Source organism: Sphaeramia orbicularis, chromosome 8 (assembly GCF_902148855.1).
Source record: "Sphaeramia orbicularis chromosome 8, fSphaOr1.1, whole genome shotgun sequence".
Classification (NCBI taxonomy): Eukaryota; Metazoa; Chordata; class Actinopteri; order Kurtiformes; family Apogonidae; genus Sphaeramia; species Sphaeramia orbicularis.
In genome coordinates, this window is record NC_043964.1 from 31513857 (window position 1) to 31534579 (window position 20723).

A 20723-nucleotide genomic window follows, 5' to 3' on the forward strand; every position below is an offset into this window, starting at 1 on the left:
GGCATCAAAATGTGTACATGGATAGTAATATCCCAACAGCTAGGTGGGTTATCTAACAGCAAGATATTTTCTTTTTCTGCCCAATAAAATAGGAATGCTCCTGTTAAATGGTCATCTTTCATCTGTCTGATCAATGTCTGTCTTTATCAGGAAATGTAATGCAATGTAATCAAAATTGGAAATGGTTATTTGGTATCACTAGTGGTGTGCAGCAGGTTGATATTTGGATGTCCCTTTCTGTACGGAAGTGACTGGAATGGCTCAGATGCATACTGTCTGTACCATGCATGTTACTGTAGTCCTCATTCTAAAGTCTTATTGAAATTTGAAAACAATGTTTTTGAGATGCCCTGTTCAATGCTGTATTTTTGGAAGAAGTAAAACCCTTTCAGACATAGAACAAAACTTAAGGCACTTCTGTTTTAGCTCATGACCTGCCCACACTGTACTACCGTGGCACTGACATTTGGTCATCATCAGAGAACCTCATGTGGTTAATTGAGGAACAAAGTTACAATTCAAGAAGGTCCACATTCCACGAACTGCCTTCTAATGTGACACACCATGTCAACTTTCCCACGCCCTCCCTCCCTCCTCCTCCTCCTCCTCCTCCTCCTCAGTGTATCCTGTGTCCTCTCCTAAAGCACCTTAAACATGCACATCCAGTAACTATCAGAAAAGCCTCTGAATAAAGCACTGGGAGCATAAATGTGCCATGGTATTAGTCTACTGCAGTGGTTCTCAATCTTTTTCTGTGGGGCCCCGCTTTGGAGGATGAAAAATCTCCAGGCCCCCCTCAACCCCAACAACATTGTAACAGTGGTGTAATTATAACTTATATTGAAAGAAACATCAATATCGTAACAATACTTTTTGCTTTTCCTTGAGTAATTTGTTGTGCAAATTAAAAAGAACTTAGATTTTTGCTTGAACAATACAAATAAACTTAACAAGACTGCTCCCTGAACAAATATTTTTCCAAATAAAAATAAGAAATGTGCAATTATCTTACAACTATGACAATAAAGTTACTTTTTTTTAGAACAACACACACAGTTTGGTAACAAAGATGAACTTTTGAACAATATCAGTGGCTGCAATGAGCCTGTTTCCATTCCACATCTCAGAGCATTAAAGAGCAAACTTTGCAAAACCAGAAACATTGTACATTTTTCTTTTCCAATCAAATCTTTGTCCATTCTCCAAACCTAAATTCTTTGTCTAGTCTAGTGACAGATCACCATGGCAGTAGATTGATTTGTCGTACGTCCCTAAAATGAGTCCAGGGTGTTCTAACACTAAATAAAACATTAGTTCCACCTGCTCCATGTTCTAACCTGAAGAGGAAAAAAACACCCAGCACTGATCCCATGACATGACCCCCCCCACCCCACAGTTTGAGAAGCACTGGTCTACTGTATGGAACTGCAATATGTGTTGGATTTGTGAAACTGATGGTGTGTGTTTTCCCCACAGATGACGCAGCCTAACGGCATCTCGAGACCTCCGCCTGCTTACCTGGCGTAAGTTCTTCCAGAACATACAAGTGCCAATCTGCCATTCTGTAAATCAGATTCTTCACTCACTTCCATTGTGTTTTCACAGGGGAGGGAACCCATTTGCCACAGTCCGGCTACGTCCAACCGTCACCAACGACCGCTCTGCACCAGTCATTTGATTCGTCCACATTTCTACCCAGCCTCAATTACCTTAAACTCATGTCAATCATCCTGTGTCGTCAACCTGGGACATGCCTTTTCTTGGTCTGGATGGAACCAAACTAAACCTGGCCAGCACTGAGAAAACAAAATGCCATTGGAATCTGGGATGTCCTTATTGCTGCAAACTCTCATAATATGGAAGTCTGTGGGACCACTTTATCTACAGAAGATGCCCATATATTTAAGATATATATACATATATATATATTTTCTATGTCTGTTTTTGTCTTTTTGTTTGTGGTGGCGATGTTTAAATGACCACATTCTTACCTGCACTTGAGAACGAGATGAATAAACATGGTCAGAAAATATTTATGATGTTGCAAAATGACTGTTAGAAATCTTTAATGTTGCCATAGGACAGTAGAAGAATGTACTGTAGAGGACATCTGCATTTCACCGTCAGGTCCTTGTGATAATTGTTGCTACTCAGTGTCGATTCTGATTAAAATGATTGTGTCAGCTCTCAATGTGAGGAGAGACAACCGCAAATGATATAGAGGGATGCACCACAAAGGCACACAGGTGATCTGTATCCTGAAGTCTCTCGTGTTGTGTATATATACATTTGTACAACAAGAGCTATAAATATTGTCCTTTGCCATCTAATTTAACTTTTGTAGAACCAAATGATTGTGTTAACAGGCCTTTGCCTTAATGACAGACATATCCATATCTACAGTAACAAAAATCACTTACCTGTTGCTATATTCAGTTCAGATTCTGGGCATGAGTAGGTACAAAGGACTCATCTTCAAATAGACAGTGCAATCATTTTTGCTTTAATCATTACACATGGTGTTTTAATACCACAGTGTGTGCACCTTTTGGCTTTTAAGCCCCCATTACACTAATATTTGCTGTATGGAAAATAAAGATTTATTTCTTCACCTGGTTTGTTTTTTTTTTTACTGTAAATTGAATATATTAAAATTAGTTTCTGATTTGGCTGTTGCCATGTTGGATTTTTGGAGCTGAAAGTGACCGTATTTGGACAAAGGGGGCAGGACTGCAGCGTTAGCTTACCAACTCAGTACAATGACAAACTTAAACACTAAGTTATTTTACAGTATTGTTAGTGGAACCTGTGCACAACAACTATAACTGTCAGGGAGAAAAAAATATAAATAAAATATAAAATTTAATGCATGTCATATAGACCTGTCAATCAAAGCCAAATACAGCAGACATCTGCATTCCTTCTATTTCACCTGAGATCTAATTAATTGAGGAAACATTTAAAGATGGACCATCAAATAATTTACAAGTGGTTCCAAATAAAATGTATGAGCCAGAACGACTCCTGAATTTGTATTTTTAGGAAGATTTTGCATGTAAATCTATGGTCCGCCCCTAGTGGCTGTCAGTGGTATTACACATTTATGATATTTATGCACTGGCTTCAAATTGGAGGCTTGTATGGAAGTAAATCTGTCTCATCAGATTTTGAATTATAAAAGCCACTGAATTTCTAGCACTGAACTTTTTTGCACTGAAATTAAGTATCTGAATTTTTTGTCTCTGAATTCAACTATGTTCAGAAATTTAGAATAAAAAAAAAATCCAGATACTTAATTTCAGTGCAAAAAAAAAAAAATCAGATACAAAAATTCAGATACTTAATTTCAGTAAATTCAGACACTTAATTTCAGTGCCAAAAAAAAATATTCAGGTACTTGATTACAGTGCAAAAAAAATTCAGATACTTAATTTCAGTGTAAAAAAAAAAATTCAGATACTTAATTTCAGTGCAAAAAAAAAAAAAAAAAAATCAGATACAAAAATTCAGATACTTAATTTCAGTGCAAAAAAAAAAAAAATCAGGTACTTAATTACAGTGCAAAAAAAGAAAAAACAAAAATCAGATACTTAATTTCAGTGCAAAAAAAAATCCAGATACTTAATTTCAGTGCAAAAAAATCAGATACTTAATTTCAGTGCAAAAAAAATCCAGATACTTAATTTCAGTGCAAAAAAAAAAATCCAGATACTTAATTTCAGTGCAAAAAAATCAGATACTTAATTTCAGTGCAAAAAAAATCCAGATACTTAATTTCAGTGCAAAAAAAATTCAGATACTTAATTTCAGTGCAAAAAAATCAGATACTTAATTTCAGTGCAAAAAAAAAAAAAAAAAAAATCAGATACAAAAATTCAGATACTTAATTTCAGTACAAAAAAATTCAGTACTAGAAATTCAGTGGCTTTTATAATTCAAAATCTGATGAGACAGATTTACTTCCATAGACTTGGTTTTACCACATAGTAAAGAGTGTAATTTTGACAACTTATTTTTCATTTTGCTAGTGTAGTGCAACTCATCTAACAGTTCAATGAAATCAGGCAAGAACCCCAAAACTTAAGTAGCATTCTTTTTTAATTACAGTAACTCATATATAAAAAGTAAGAACCTCAATCATAAGAGCGTGCGTAGTGTGTTTACTAAAGCAACAAGATTTAAAATCCCTCCCGCCCTGTCACATTTCTTTTTTTTTTCTGCCGTGGACAGTTAAATAACAGCTTACAGTGATGGAAGACATACATAGATACGCCGCAAATACAGGGACATAGACATTCTCAATTGATTGTCTGGTTGGGAGGAACAGGGTAAGGTGACTTGTCACAGAGTAGAGTACACCCATTATTTGTTTTTAACTCTCAGCATGCTTCTTTGCGGTGACACTCTGCATGTTAAAGGAGGAGTTTGCAATCTGACATGACGTTTTCTTTAAGTAGGTAGAAGTCCAAAGTCTAACAGTGATTGAGGCTGTAAAGTCAAGGGCTTTTTCAGATTGTATATACCTGAGGTCTGCATTGGCCCTGGAAAAGCACAACCTACAAGAATCATCATCAAACAAACAGTCAGTGCAAATATGGCCCCAAGAAAAAATATCAAAAAAAACCAAAAAACAGACAAAATATTTCCGGGCTTTCTGTCCGACAGAAGTCCATCGTTCACCCTGGACAGTTCATGTCCAATGATCTTTTTTTTTTCTTTTTTTTTTTTTTAAACCTGAAAATGCACAAACACGTGGCATTCTGAGACAAACAAAAGAACAAAAATATCTTCAAAAACAGGGTGCATTTCCTGAAAAATCTAATAGATAAGTGATCAAAATGGATGGTGTAGGGAGTACAATGTTACTAAGCATGATCTTAACCAAATATATGTACTCAGTTTGCTAGAAAAGACAAAGAAAAAACATAACTACATGTGGCTTAGCTCTGGCTGGACAAAACATGAAGGAATCTGCTCAGCATCTTAAATAACTGAGCCAAATCTACAAAAGAAAACGATGCCTGATGGAATCTCTGGTGATCACTCAGCATGTGGTGAAGGCACTGACAACAGCTGGACATTTACATATGCTAGATTATACTCTCAACTAGCAGATGAAAATAGAATTTCTACACATGCTCTAATAAAAATTCACATCATAATCCATGGTAATAACATCATGATGAATTTGTTGTACATAATGGCAACTGCAATGTGCAACATAAAGAAAAGATTACAAAATCAAAGACGCAAAAATACTAGGTGATGTGTCAAGTGCATGTGTGTATATGTGTGTGTGTATGTGTGTGTGTGTGTGTGTGGAGGTGGAGGAGGAGCAAGCGCATGAGCTGTGGTTTGGTCCCTCTAGCCGAAGGTGGCGCCACAGTTGGGACACCTTCTCTGGCGCAGTGCAAAGCAGAAGAGGATACCCAGGGGGAAGAAGAAGATCGCACACAGGATGCCCAAGCACGTGAAGTCATCCTCCAAGACGCCAACTCTGCAACAAATGTGGTCAAATATGGTCAGAACTTGAATACACAAGACACAACAACTGCTCATCTGCACTCCGCCCTCCTTATCACAGATGTGGACCATTTCCTGACGTTTTACAGTAAACAAGTCTGACCCATGTGAAAGGGACAACAATAGGGCTGTGTATTGACAAGAATCTGGTGATACGATATAAATCACAATACTAGGATCACGATACGATATACAGGGGTTGGACAAAATAATGGAAACACCTTCACCTCAAGATGATAATGCCCCAATCCATACAGCTAGAATTGTTAAAGAATGGCATGAGGAACATTCTAATGAAGTTGAGCATCTCGTATGGCCGGCACAGTCCCCAGACCTCAACATTATTGAGCATTTATGATCAGTTTTAGAGATTCAAGTAAGACGTCGATTTCCACCGCCATCGTCTCTAAAAGAGTTGGAGGGTATTCTAACTGAAGAATGGCTTAAAATTCCTTTGGAAACAATTCACAAGTTGTATGAATCAATACCTCGGAGAATTGAGGCTGTAATTGCCGCAAAAGGCGGACCTACACCATATTAAATTATATTTTGTTGATTTTTTAAGGTGTTTCCATTATTTTGTCCAACCCCTGTATCACGATTAGTGCTGGGCAGCGATTAAAAATATTAATCGATATTAATCGCGTGGATTTCTACGATTAATCACATAGTTATAAGGGAGGGGTGTTGCCGGCATCAACAGCATGTATTGCCTTGAAGTGATATTTCAGACTGGAATACTCCGGTGATAAAAATAATTCCACATTGCAGTTCTTATAAACAACTTTGTCCTTTTCAACCCCACCATCTGAAGACATTTAAAATAAAAATGTCCATGTAAAAGACTAGTATTTTTCTCCATGTTTATGTCCACACCAGTTTATTTCCAGTTGTGAGTGACTGACAGGAGTCTTAAGCCCACACCAAATGCTGTCACTGGTTGAAATGCATGATGACGTTGACTGTCAAACCAACCCTGATCCACATCCCCCCTGTTCCTGTGACCCATGGTTTACCTACGTGTATTCACAGAGCGACAACAACGGACTTTCAAAATAATATGTGATGTTCAGTTGTTCAAAGCAAGCAAAGGGGGCCCTCTAGCGGTCGGAATAAGTAGCACTAATGTATGTTTTGTCCTTTCGGTGTTCCTGTAGTCAGTTCGGACATAAGAAGGAACTAACAGACACGTTTCTTTCCCTCTGTTTGTGTGGCCTGAAAAACATTTGCCTGTGAGTATTTTATGTTCAGTTGTTGTAAGAATGAATAGTATAAAATATCTCTGATGTGAACCTTTGTTTCTGGATAAAAAGACGTAAATCTTAAGTTAATCTGTAAATGCTAACTGTTAGTGTGTCTATGGATTTTCCCATTCAAGTTAGTATCGAGCTAGCGATCTTTTCCCCATTCACTTAAATGTATAATGCCATGTAAATGTACTAAGGCAGTGAACAGAACTGAGACACATTTTGTTTGTATGTTGCAGTTTTACAGTGAGTCTCAAGTAAAAGATTTGGAGAGGAGTTTTGGGCGTTTCTTGGTAAACCTGTTGTTTATCTGCCGAGCTAATCGCTACATGCACACAAGCTGGGGCAGAAGAATAGGAGTTAGAATGAAATGGCATTAACGTGAGATAAAAAAAAAAAAAAAAAATGTCGGCGTTATTTAATGAATACGCTAATGCTGTAATAACGCATTAACTTGCCCAGCCCTAATCACGATATATCATGATACTGTTAAAAAGGCAATTTTTTTTTCTTTTTAAAAAATGATTATTTCCTGGAAGAATTGAATTACAACAGAAATATGCACAAATACTAAACACATTTTTATTTGATCCCAACAGGATCTAATGTTATATTACAAAACGTTCATGTGTTCAAACTGAAATTATGTTTTACAGACATTACAGTTAAAGATCCTGTTCAAATGTTCATATTCTGTTAGTTCATAACTAACACTATTTTTGTGCAATCCCAACAAAGAAACCACAATTTTCAGCACATGTTAGTGTATATGTATATAATACCTTTTTCTCTTTTTTACTTCAGAAGGCAAACAATTCTTCTGTTTTTCTATATTCTTATTCTTATTTGTATTTTTGATATCTGCTTCTTTTAACTGTTTGCACCAACAGAACCAAGACAAATTCCTTTTAATGTAAAAATTACTTGGCAAGAAATCTGATTCTGATTCTGATCTGATTCTGAAGAACTACCATCTGCCTCTCAGACAGTAAAAAGTGCTTTTAGGATGCTTCAAATAACCATTATTTAATAAAACAGTGTTAAATAATAATAAATAAGATATAAACAAGAAAGAAAGCCAAAAAAACAAAAATGAACCTCTACAATATCTGCATTTGAATAAATACCTAAAACTATTGATACAGTGCTTTTTAATATCTATACAGTATTGTGAAATGAAAATTGCGATATATTGCAGAACCGATATTTTCTTGCACCCCTAGACAACATGTGAACATTTGATATTGTTAGCCTCATAGTCATACACTATGTGGACAAAAGTATTGGGACATGTTGAATTCAGGTGTTTCTTTTCTAACAGGGGTCTGGGATACAAAACAATAATGGCAAATGTCATAATATAGTTTTATATTGCAATAAACATAGACTAGTTTTGTTTAAATTGTTACTTTTGCTTCCAAAATGCCTACTGAAGTTTTCTCAGTATGATACAAGTGCAGTGCTGAATGGTCCTTACAGAAATCTGAAGTAAGTATGGGGGTATATCAATCGCAGCTAGCACCACAGAAAAACAAAATAGAACAAATAACAGACTGTACATAAAATAATCTGTCCTCAGTCATTGCCAGTGCACTAGACATAGTAAAGAATCACTATCACAACAGAAATCTGCGCTAGGAGTAAGTATGAAGTGTGCAGCATTCTTAAACTGCACCTAAACATCAAGTATTTATAGGGTCTGGAATGTTTTTAGGAAGGGACCCCACACTTTCTGGAATTTCTAATTTGATTGCTGAAGTGAGTATCTGATTTTCTCCAGTCTTAAGCAGGACATAATGTCTTCCACCCACTGTGCATGAGTGGATGGGAAAGTAGCCAGAAGGGCAGCAAAGGATAAAGTGCATTGTTTTTCTGTAGGTAACTTATCCAGAGATGGTTTTTACTTAATTTCTCTGAACCAAGGTTATAATAGTTTTGTATTTTTCATTATAGTTTAGTTTTATTTAGTTTTGATTTTTTTTTTCTCTAATTCCGTTAGTTTTAATTAGTTTTTAGAGCAGGTTTGCTAGTTTGTATTAGTTTTCATTTTTTTCTAAATGCTTAGTTTTAGTATTAATTTTAGTTTTGTCGTATCTTTTGTCTTCTTCGCCGTCGTATTCAAATAAATCCCAGACAGGACTCTGTTTTCTCCCAACTTTAGTCTCCATGTTTCCAGGTAGAGTTCGGACGAGAAGACGACTCTAAATGACAAGTGACGAGAAGTGACGGACTGTGAAGTGTCCTATGGTGTCACCAGCTAAAATTGCTAGAGCGAAATAAATCGATTTCGTATCAATCCGACATTGACAAAGACGAAAACGAAGGGAATTTTATCCATTATTTTTATCCGTTTTAGTTAGTTTTGTAAGCACACAATACAGTTTAAGTTAGTTATCGTTTTTTCTTTTAATTGCAGTTTTTATTTATTTCAGTTAACAAACATGTTTTTTCAATTCTAGTTTTCGTCATTTCGTTAACGACAATAACCTTGCTCTGGACACTGATTTTTTTGTTTTGTTTTGTTTTTTTTTTATCTATGACTACGATTTTAAATGTTCTACCTCTAAATTTCTAAAATATTTTTCATGCTCTGACTGCAAATAATAATGTTCTACCACAGCTAACCATCTAGTTTCTTCACATCTCACTTAGGAAGAAAAATTTCCCTTTAAACTTTAAGGAAATATTGATGTTTATAAACTATATGGACAAATATATTGGGACACATCATGGCTACAGCTGTAAGATGTCCTGTTCATGCTGATTTGAGCTATAAACATCAATATTAATAATCAATATGATATTTATCACAGTATAAAAACTACTTTTTTTTGTCATTATTGTTTTGTATCCCAGACCCGTGTTAGAAAAAAACACACCTGAATTCAACATGTCCCAATACTTTTGTCCATATAGTGTATGAGTTACACAATTATGCTATGAGGCTAACTCTTCTGTCATCCAAAATCCAGATAAAGATCCCAAAACGGAGACAAGTTCAGTGTCTGAGCTTTACATAGGTGTGGGTTCTTGAGCACCAAGGTTATTATTGTTACCGAAAACTAACGAAATGACGAAAACTAGAATTGTAAAAATATTTTCATTAACTGAAATAAATAAAAACTATAATTAAAAGAAAAAAATGATAACTAACTGAAACTGTATTGTGTGCTTACAAAACTAACTTAAACATATAAAAATTCTGGTTAAAAATCCCTTCGTTTTCGTCTTTGCCAATGTCGGATTGATATAAAATCGATTTATATCCCTCAAGCAATTTTAGCTGCTGGCACCATATGATATTTAACGATTCGTCACTTCTCGTCACTTGTCGTTTAGTCGTCTTCTGGTCCACACTCTACCTGGAAACATGGAAACTAAAACTGGGAGAAAGCGGCAGAGTCCTGTCTGAGATTTATTTGAATTTGACAGAGAAGAAGAGAAAAGATATAAAGAAACTAAAACTAAACTAAAACTAAACATTTAGAAAAAAAATGAAAACTAATAAAAACTAGCAAACCTGCTCTAAAAACTAATTAAAACTAACTGAATTAGAGAAAAAAAAGTCAAAACCAAATAAAACTAAACTATAATGAAAAATCCAAAACTATTATAACCTTGCTGAGCACTACTGTACTTCCTGGTAGATTTTCACATTGTGCAACAAACATCTCCTGGAAAATAAAAATCTTGTTTTTGAAGGTAGAGTTGCTTAATCCAGAGTCACGGTAAACAAAGTGCTAAACATGGTCTCATGACTGTACCGTGCCGACAAGCATGGTCAGTAAATCTGCTGGAGGCTCCTGGAAGGACTTTACAAATGCATCTATGTATCGACTTAAGAGACTTAGACTGTAACAGATGAGAATTGAAAAGCTGATCAGAGAAGCATGTTCTGCTAATAATGTGAAGGGGTAATCTGTTCAATAGAGGTAATCTTATAAACCAGACTTAATTACACTGATATTATATTCGGCTCCGGTGTTGAACTGGTTTACCCTCACTGTAAGTATCACAGTACTGGTCGACTTTGGCTTCGACTGTGCCCAAGGTGTTTGAACAGCAAAAATATTTGGACGCTGGTGCCAGGAAGTGTGGATTTTATTGACCATCATGCAAATGTTCAATGTTATACAATCACAGAACACACAATGCCTTTTGTGTTGTTAATCACAAAATAGTTATTTAAAAAAATAGTTTTAAGCTATGCTTCTTCTCACTCCTTTTCAAATATTACTTTTTTTTTCTTTTTCTTTTTGCGCGTATCATTATTTTATGCTTCCTTGAATTTTCATTTCTATATTACGTTGTGCAAAGAAGTCAAATAGTAGTAATCAGGAAGCTTGTATCATATCCATATTAGAAATAAATCGAAAAAAAACAAAAAACAGATGCACTCACTTTTAATTGACATACATTTCATCACCCATACACTTTCTCTGTTAAGTTGTACGCAAGAATAGAGGTGAATGTATAGGCTAATGCCCCTGTGATCATCCTATGTCTATTTGTTTTTTGTTTGTTTGTTTTGATGATGTCTATGTCATCATTATGTGCATCTTTAAATTTTTAATTTATAGCAAACGAGTGATGTATTAATGTTGGCTGTTTTATGTCTTGTTTCTGTCACCTGCCTAGGGACTGCAGATGAAAAGTACAGTCGTGGAAAAAATTATTAGACCATAAAAAGTCATCAGAAACAATGGTTAGGCAATCAAGTACTAACTCCTGTGTGTATCATGTGACTAAAAAAGACCGAAAAGAAAACATGGAATGCCTAGAAGCACTGTTTTTGGCATAGATATTGATGTACAAACTTAAGTGGTTTTGGTTATTATCAAGAAAACATGGAAAATGGTTAGATATCAGCTCTTAAATTAAATTCTTATGAGCTATTATTGTTGTTATCATTATATTTGTCTGAACAAATGTACCTTTAGTTGTACCAGGTATAAATATGAACAAGAAACTGAAGAAAACAAGGGTGGTCAAATCATTTTTTCTGCAACTGTATTTATTTATACTAATTTTAGCATATTTACAAGGGTGTGTTTTTTTATACAGGATTGTTCATACATATGCATGGTCCCTATTAAATTAAATAAACCAATCAAACGTATAATTTTAGAAATAGAAAGCTATGTTGCTCTTTTTTTTTTGGAACGGTCAGTTTGTTTTGTGGTAGAAACTGCTGATTCAAAAGCTGACGAGTAAAACCACCAGATCAGCACTTTGTATTCATGTAAAACTTGACAACATGAAACACTAAAATGTACAGTTTAACTAATGTGAATGTAATGTCACGTAGTGTACCCGAGCAAGGTTTGTTTGTTCCTTTTTTTTGGTTGGTTTTTGCTGATTATGTGTTTGTAAAATTAAAAACAAAAAAAAAACTTAAGTGAAAAAAAAAAAGTACAGTTTAACATCTGCTTTGTTAAATAGCTGGGATATACATTATAATAGTAAGTCATTGCTCAGTTTAAATACTACATGGAAGTACATCTGACTTCTGTTTAGTGTTCTTGTAAACGCGTCCTCCAGCCACCTTTGGCCCCGTGAGGCTGCACCGCCTCGTCACATGTTTGGAACTGAAATCATCTGACTGACAGGATGTTGACTCACGCAGAGAAACTGGTGTGAAACCTACAAAACTGACGGCATCATATTGGTCAAAAATTACTGTATCTCAGCAATTATGCAAATACAAAGAAATGCACAAAAACAGAAGCCAGACAAACCTACAGGAGTCACAAACCCACACCAAAATGAACTTCACGAGTCATTGGTCTGGAAATGGGCTTAGGTACAGTGAGCATGGGACACTCATGTTAACCACACACTGTCAGTGAAAGGTTTTTAACTGTGAAATGTCCCTGATCTGTCTTCTACTAGACTGGTTCCTGATATTTTTGCATAGTGGACCCTAGAATCAATCAGATGAGCTCAAATACCCATTTACTGGCCTGGACCACGTGGATTATAGACTGTCTATAAAGTTTATGGGCCATGTGATCAGAATTTAGCACATGTACAGATTAACTTTACTGATCCAAAAAGGAAAATTCAGTCTCTTCATCAATAAAATACAAGCAAGAAAGAATATTGTCCATATCACTGACTGTATGTCAATATAATACATGCACAATGGATAAATGGACTATAAATGACATGTTTTGTTAACACTAATAATTATGTCCAAGTGTATATTATTAGACTAGTTTCCTTACAAATTAATTATTATCATATCACCAGCTAGGGCCGGGCAAAATAGCCAAAAAATGTTAATGAGACAAAAAATTTCAAGGCAATATTGGGAATAATATCAGTATTACTTTTAAGGCCAAGGACTGATTTTCAGTTCTGAGTGAATCTTGAAGAAATCAGATGATTATATGTGGTTTTAAACTTACTCAGGGTCAAAACATTACAGAGATCTAAAAGTAATTTTAAATAAATAAATAAATAAATAATTTTTTTTTTTTTTTTGTATAGCGCTTTTTATGGAACTCAAAGACACTTTACATACAGCAGATAAAAACAGAATACAAACAAAAAATAGAAAAAAATAGAAAGTAGTATAAAAGTAGAAGAATCAAAATAATTGTGATGATGAAAAATGTGTTCATCATCCAAATACACAAGTAACAACTATTAGTGGTTTTCCAACAGTGTAAATAAAACAATTTACCGTAAATTCCGGACTATAGACCACACCTGAATATAAGCCGCAGACCCTAATTTTAGAAAGAAAATCAATTTTGTACACAATAAGCCGCACCGGTTTATAAGCCGCGGGTGTCCACCAGTGGCGATTTGTCATAGACTGCAAGAGAAGCCCGGCTTCCTCTATCATTATGAAAATTAAATGGTTAAATATGTTTGGTTGTGTTGACATTTCATTGACTACACATGTGTTAAAACACGTTCATCTCACAGACGAGTTCGTTCAGAATCAGCTTTATCACAAATCATCAGACTCGATGTTGTTCACTTCTCATACATTCCCATTGCGCTGTTTTGTCATACGATCTATGGTCAATGCATTTCCCCGTTGAAGCCTGGCTTCTATGGGAGTCTATGGGACCGAGTGGAACCTTTTTTTCATTGCGCCAAAACTGGACGGTAATTGGATAAAGGTTTTCTTTGAGTTCAAATGAAATTATTCCCTGTATGTAAATGGGTATGATATGTGTGAGCTTGCTGTCATATCTACAGGTTTATTTGTTGTTAATATGATGATTAAAAAACAAAAGACAAAAAACGAGACAATAAAAGGATAGTAATAAAAGCACATTTTCTCTTTCTTTTTTTTTGTTGGTGGATTTATCGAGGTTTCCTTTGGATTCGTGCCGATACGGGATTGACTTGCTTTTGCGCTGACTGTGGATTCACGGACTTAAAATGACTTGAAAGACACTTGAAAGTGAACAAATTTTTGTTTTTCGTTAGAGTAGGACTTTTAATTTATTTTTAAAATATAAAGGTTAAAAACAAGTAATTACATCTGTTGTAATATCATTTTCATTTAACATTACGCACAATGTGTGCATTAATTCTGAGATGCTTTAAATTTATGACGGTCTCTGGAGAGCTTTATTGGGTGTTTTCATTCAGAGTTTTGTTTTGTATATTTGTGAAACAATATTAATATTTGAAGGCTTACTATTTTTCCTTAAAAGTTCCCCTTTTGTGTGTGTTAATATTAACTTTATAAAAGGTTAATTTGTTAATGTTATCCATTCCTGCATACCTGGTAACAATAGACAGATTCTTCCCTGGGGTGTGGCAGGTAATAAGGTAAAATCGTCGTATAAGCCGCGTCGGAGTATAAGCCGCAGTGTTGAAAGCGTGGGAAAAAAGTAGCACCTTATAGTCCAGAATTTACGGTATATTACAATTATGATAAACAACTCCATCATAACTGTTTTACACTCCATCCCTACATCTAGTTTATGAAATGGATATTTCAGCTTCTAGTTTGATTTTTTTTTCCCCACCTCAAAAATATAATTTAAGCATTCTTAGCTTCTCATTCAACTTCCTTTTATCACTTGACCAGTGTTTATGACATTTCTTAATTTAGTCAGAGTCTCAATAATTCTTTAACTCTTTCATTTTAACATTTTCTCATTTAAGCTCTTCACACTCTTTACAGTATGAAAGCATTTTTTATTACAAGTAATAATTATTTTGTCCTCTTTAAACTGATTCAAGTTAAACATTTCAGACTTTGTGTGACTTTTTGCATCAACAATGTTTTGCTCAGTGTTTTCACTTAAACAAAATTGTCCACTTTCATTTTTCACTTCAGCAATATTTTCTAATTCAAGCTACTTCAGCTAAATTTAGTCACATTTCTGCAGCGGTTCAGCTACTTTGGAGCTCAGCAGCAATGACATGCAATTTTCTATTTCTAATGATAAAATATGTTAGATTTTATCATTTATCTGATAAGTTAAATAAAATAAATACTGTATGTTAGGATAATGATAGTTAAGTTCATATAAAAATCATATAATCATCATCATACGGTCCAGCCTTACATCTGCCTGTTTTATTATGAGGGTTATGTTAGATACCACTATTTATTTGTTTGATTCTTTACATATCTTTTCCTTTGAGCCTTAAAGGGGTCATATTTTGCTAAACCCCCTTTTATTAGTCTTTGGTACATTTATTGTGTATTTGGACCCTAATAGTTCATAAAGTTTGAATTTGAACCCTCCAGGTGCTGCAAAGCTATCTTTATATTCATTTTGGTGAAAATCGAGTGGATTTCTACAACCCGTTTTAATTCCTTCTTAATTTGTTGCGTCTATAACTAGTTACGTCACAACATTTGCACATATAAGGTTAAGACTTCCACGAACATTTCTCTGAGTATGACATAATTGTTTATCAGCAGCAGCAGTTGTAGTCCATACTGAAAATATGTCCAAACTTCAAGCCGATTACCTAAAATGTTCAGTTGTTGGTTGAATGGGACAGAGCAGCACAGCCAACAACCTGGAGGGGGTGGGGCATGAAGTGGCTCATTTGCATTTAAAGGGCCAGTGCTCAAAACGACCTTTCTGGTGTCATTACTCAGAAATAGGGTTGAAGATGGACCTGTGGAGTTTAATTAATGAAGAATTCAGACCCAAGCATAGCATTTACAGTTTATGTAGACCACCAACATTACATTGTGAGAACTACTTGTATTTCAACTTCTTTGTTTGCTGAGTAACTAATTTTTAACTACTCTCCACTGTAAAAAGGTTTCAAGTGTCTCATGTAGATGTTTATTCAACTAGTTACTGCACATTTACCAAAGAACAGCATGGCATTAGATGTAACTCCAGTTTGTTACTTTTCCTTCTTAAAGCTGTGTAGGACTTTCGTCACCCATTTTTCATCAAATCTGTAAAACCCGAGTGATAGTGAGTATCACAAATTCGTTAGTCTTTCCATGATTATGCACCTCGATCACTTTCCTCACAATGAACAACTTCAAAGTGTACTCCATCACAAACAGTCTGTTTGTTTACATACCAAACAGAAACCAAACTGCCACATGGGCCTTTTCGGAATTCCACACAGCCGCAGCAGCAAAAAGTAATGAAGCCATTTCCGTGTTTGTTGCTGCTGCGGCCATACTGCTACTGTATGGAATTCCCATTCCCACAATGTACTTTGCAACTAAATTTCCGAAAAGCCCGAGTGGCATATCGGTTGGTATGTAAACAAATGGATTGCTTGTGATGGAGTACACGTCAAAATTGTTCACTGTGAGAGAAGTGATTCAGGTGTGTAATCATGGAAAGACTAACGGATTCGTGATATTTAGGCTATGACTCAGGTTTTACAGATTTGATGAAAATTGGTGATGAACATCATACACTGCTTTAAATACCTGGAATGTATATTTCACAAACACACTTTTGTCTTGTGGGTCATCACTGTCCTAGTAGACCACCACTCAGCCTATGACCAGGTTAGGTCTACTATAAGCTGTGTGCTCACCTGCAGGCAGGACAGCCTCCAACCACCACTACAGACGGCTGAATGATGGTGTACGTCCCAGTGTAGGGCTGCTGTGAGACGGCAGGGGCCATCTGGGCTGAGGGGTACGCTGAGTTAAAAACAAACACAGAGCATTCATGTCTTTGTGAACATGTATGAAAATAACTGCATTGTTATTTAACCAGCATGAGGAAGTGACGCTGTAAACCAGAGGCCTTATGTTGTTTTAAAGGTCAGTACTTATCACTGCAACAACACAGCAAGAATCAGTACAACCGGAAAAGTCTGTTCACACTGTAATACTTTAAGCACCTACTGAACAACAGTAATGATGATGACTGTGCACGGCAAGATTGGATTTTCCCAAAGTCACATTACACTGAAATCCACAGTGGATTCATTTATTTTGAAATGAAAGTGACTTGTTGGTACAAACAAAAACTTTATGGAGTAACTTTTTAAACATTTTCATGTGTTTTTACAAACACAAACAAAAGTAAAAATGTGAATAATTAATGAAAATAAAGCTCTAGTTAATGCCTTTTGTTTTTATTGTTTTATTGCTTCAGTTTTTCTTCATGTTTTATTGTTTCCTGGATACACTTGTATTGTTTATCCCCCATTGTTTGCATTCATGGTTCTGTTATAAATGCACCCTCTAGATAAGATGATTTATAGGAAAAGAGGAAAGTGAAATAGTCATAAGTTACAGTTCTAAATTTTGTGACGTTGAGGAACAACAGGTTAACCCAGCTGCAGGCCTTCCAAACCTTTGGCAGATAGTCAAATCACTACAAATGTCAGCTGACTAAGTGAACACATTTACAGAAGTTCTAATGGTGTGACAGTAGCTGTGTGTTTGTCAGAGGAGTGTGAACTTTGAGACTCAAACCTGTAGTTGCTAGAAATGTTTGCATCCACTTTGGTTCTAATTTAAAAAAAAAAAAAAAAAAAAACGAACTATGAGGACATTTAGACTATGTGGTTAAATATTGATGATTTTTTTAAGGTTAGTTGTCAGTTTCATTTACAGGTCAGACCAAAAGCATGTCAATGAAACAAACAGGAAATCACATGCAACTGAGAAATGAGATTTTACAAGTGCATAACTTCCTTGACGCATAGCAGTGCGACAGTCAGATGACGCCTCCTCATAATAAGATTTATGGATATTCTAAATTGTACAATACAAGAAATAACTGTATCACCTCATAGTTTGTGGTAGATCATTGTAAGAGTATGATACCAAAAAAATTGACGTCGAGATAATGTAAGTTTTATTAGATCCCGTAACATATAATGTAATGTTAACACACTGAGATCAGAACGTTTATGGAACACTGGTTTTGTCTATAAAGTAAAATGTTTTCCAGTTTTTCGACCACACTGGTCAATAACACACCGCTGTACTCCGCATGCGCAACAGCCGAGCACCTGATACACGAAACTAATTACTGCTTCACTGTTTATGTGCACAAAGTTGCACATACAATACGTAAAAATACACAGCCTCTTGGAAAATGCGATTTCTGAAGCTGACTGACGCCAAGCCTCAACAAAGTGACCTAAAATCTTTGTTTCAGCCGAAGACGGAAGCGAGCGGAGGGCAGTTCTCTTGACCCGTCTGGGAGCGTGTCTTCGTGGTGAAACGTGTGGACAGGCTGCGACGTGCCTTACCTTGGGGGTCTGGGTACTGGTAGGGCGGCGGGGCCGCGGGTGGGATGGCCCCATAGCTGTGCTGCTGCTGCGGGCCGTACTCATATGCCCCTGGGACGGTGTTGTAGGCGGGAGGTCTGTCCTGAAGCAGAGGTTTGCTGTCCACCATCTCACCGACGTAGTGTGTCCTCAACTTGTCTTGTTCTCTGGACTTAACTTCAAATTTCAGCAACACAAACACTCACAACTACACTCTGGATACTTGGCTTGTGTTGAAGGAAAAGCCAGGAGACGATGGATGGCACGTAGTAGCGACAAAAAACAAAGAAAACAAAGAAAAGGCGCTGCGCAAAAATGAAACTTCGTCCCTCTCCATGCGCCAACTTTGTCCCCGCTAGGCGCAACAAACCCAAATATTTACCAAATGTCCACTTCTAAGAGGAATGCTCTGAATCAGTCTAGTAATGGTTAACTTAACTCCATTTCCCTGCTTGCAGTTGGTCCTTTGGCACCAAAACAACAGTTATCTGTCATCGCAGCCCCTTCTAACTCAGCTGGAACTCAGAAAGGCTTTTCCTTTCTGTCTGGATTGTCACAAGAGAAGAATCATGTGATGAGCTGCTGTAGCGCCTCTGCGCAACCAAAGGCTTCTTAAAGCGACAGATCACCAAAATAAAAGGCTGTGGTGCAGGTGGTGCGTGCAGAACACTGCAGAGACATGAGCCACATACTCCTAAAGCATGGACTATCACATAATACCGTCTGATTCAGATGGAAGTGGACGCAGTGCAGTTTTTGGAGTCACTTTTTAATTTATCCGGTTGTTGCTTTGCTGCCGCATGTGTGGAGGCAACTTGTTTACACTGTTTACTTACATAATCCGTCCTTTTGATGAATGGACTACCCTGGTGTTTGCATACATATTGATCCGGTTAATCAGAGGACGTGGCTGCTGGATCTGTGCAGGACAAAGATATTAAATAAAGTACAAATTCAATAAAACACAAACGATGTTAAAGTGAATGTTATATTTGCGTTTACAGATTAGTGGGAATCAATCAGAAAATTTGATCACGATATTTTGTTTTGTTTTAAACAGGAAATACAACAAAATAGGACAAAATCTCTTATCTTCTTTCTTGTCCATATGACTATCGGCAGAAGGCTGCATACACCTGTGGGTTAAATATCTGACAGTATGGGAACTTTTAAGACTCGTCAGGTTTTAAGACTGCCTCCAGGGAACCCGTGCAAACTCTTCACCTGTTAATAGCATCCCTTCAATAAAAGTAGGTGAACCCATGGGTGTAATCATCTGCTGCAGTGATGTCTACTGTTTATAGTCACATGCATCTGTCCAAGGTGAAGAGGCAGACCTCATCCAAGATTTACCTTGCAATAATGTAACACGAAATGTATTGCACTTCTTTTCTGTTCAGTGTGTGGCGCTGTCGCCAACTCGTGGGTTTCCGATTGTTCTCCTGTTTGTGCATTTGCAGGTGAGACAGTCCACAGACTTTTATTAGTTTGGAATTAGCTCTGATCAGGAGGAAACTCAAGGATATTATAAGGTTTATGTCGTTTTGTTGTTGTGGCTAGGTATTTCAAAGTGTAGCCAAATAGGTAAACCAGCCTAGCGCTTCAATAATTAATCTGGCGCTGAATAAATTATTGAAATATGCGCGTCAATCTGCAGAGACGGTCGGAAAATATCAGAGACACCTGCGCTCGACCAATGAGGACGGGGTATCTCAGGCTCGTGCCGAGTTTTGACCAATCAGAGCAGCACTTCCGCCATTTCCTGTTGTGTGGACTCGGAGTTGGACAGAGCATTCCTCTGGTCCAGAAGTGATTAAAACCCACAGTGGGAAGTGTTTTCATGACTTTACTTCCACTTCAGAGGTGTATTTGTTGTAACAGAGCCTGAACGTGAGTAGTTGGGAGTTGTGTGTGTTATTTGTGACAGTTGTCTTTCCCCAGGGATGTAAACAGCATAGACTTTGCGGTATTCCAGTTGATATGTGCTAGCTTATCTGTTTTATCGCACTGGCATAGACCTGTCACCTCCTGGGTGTTTGTGTGTCGTTTTCAACTTGGGTTTTATCCAGGCCTGTGTGTTTAGCATGGACCTCGGAGGAGACCGGGATCGGCTGTTTGCACCTGATATGTCATGAAGGCGTTGGCTCAGATATGCCCTTGGACCAAACCGCGGATCAGATACCAGTATACAGGTATGCTGCTGTTTGTCCCCCAGGATTTACTCCACTGCACCACCAAGTTTAGCCCAAGAAATAC

At 36.5% G+C, this 20723-nt stretch overlaps 2 protein-coding genes across 2 annotated transcripts in view; one reads left to right on the plus strand and one right to left on the minus strand.

Annotated features, from left to right (window-relative positions):
- The window catches only part of LOC115424720 (brain-specific angiogenesis inhibitor 1-associated protein 2-like protein 1), a 35149-nt gene extending 32538 nt beyond the window's left edge, over positions 1–2611 (plus strand). Inside the window, exons 14-15 of the mRNA XM_030142124.1 lie at positions 1477–1523; positions 1606–2611. Of these exons, the coding sequence (XP_029997984.1) occupies positions 1477–1523; positions 1606–1678 (120 nt within the window). The 3' untranslated portion in view covers positions 1679–2611. The remainder of the gene's footprint in view (positions 1–1476; positions 1524–1605) is intronic.
- Positions 2612–4080: 1469 nt separating this feature from the next.
- On the minus strand, positions 4081–19033 carry LOC115424661 (brain protein I3-like). The gene is made up of 3 exons (XM_030142041.1): positions 18450–19033; positions 16773–16881; positions 4081–5497 (listed from the first exon to the last, which is right to left on the minus strand). Exons 1-3 carry the CDS (start codon positions 18595–18597, stop codon positions 5365–5367), a joined length of 390 nt encoding a protein of 129 aa, XP_029997901.1. The 5' UTR covers positions 18598–19033; the 3' UTR covers positions 4081–5364.
- Between the last annotated feature and the right edge of the window lie 1690 nt (positions 19034–20723).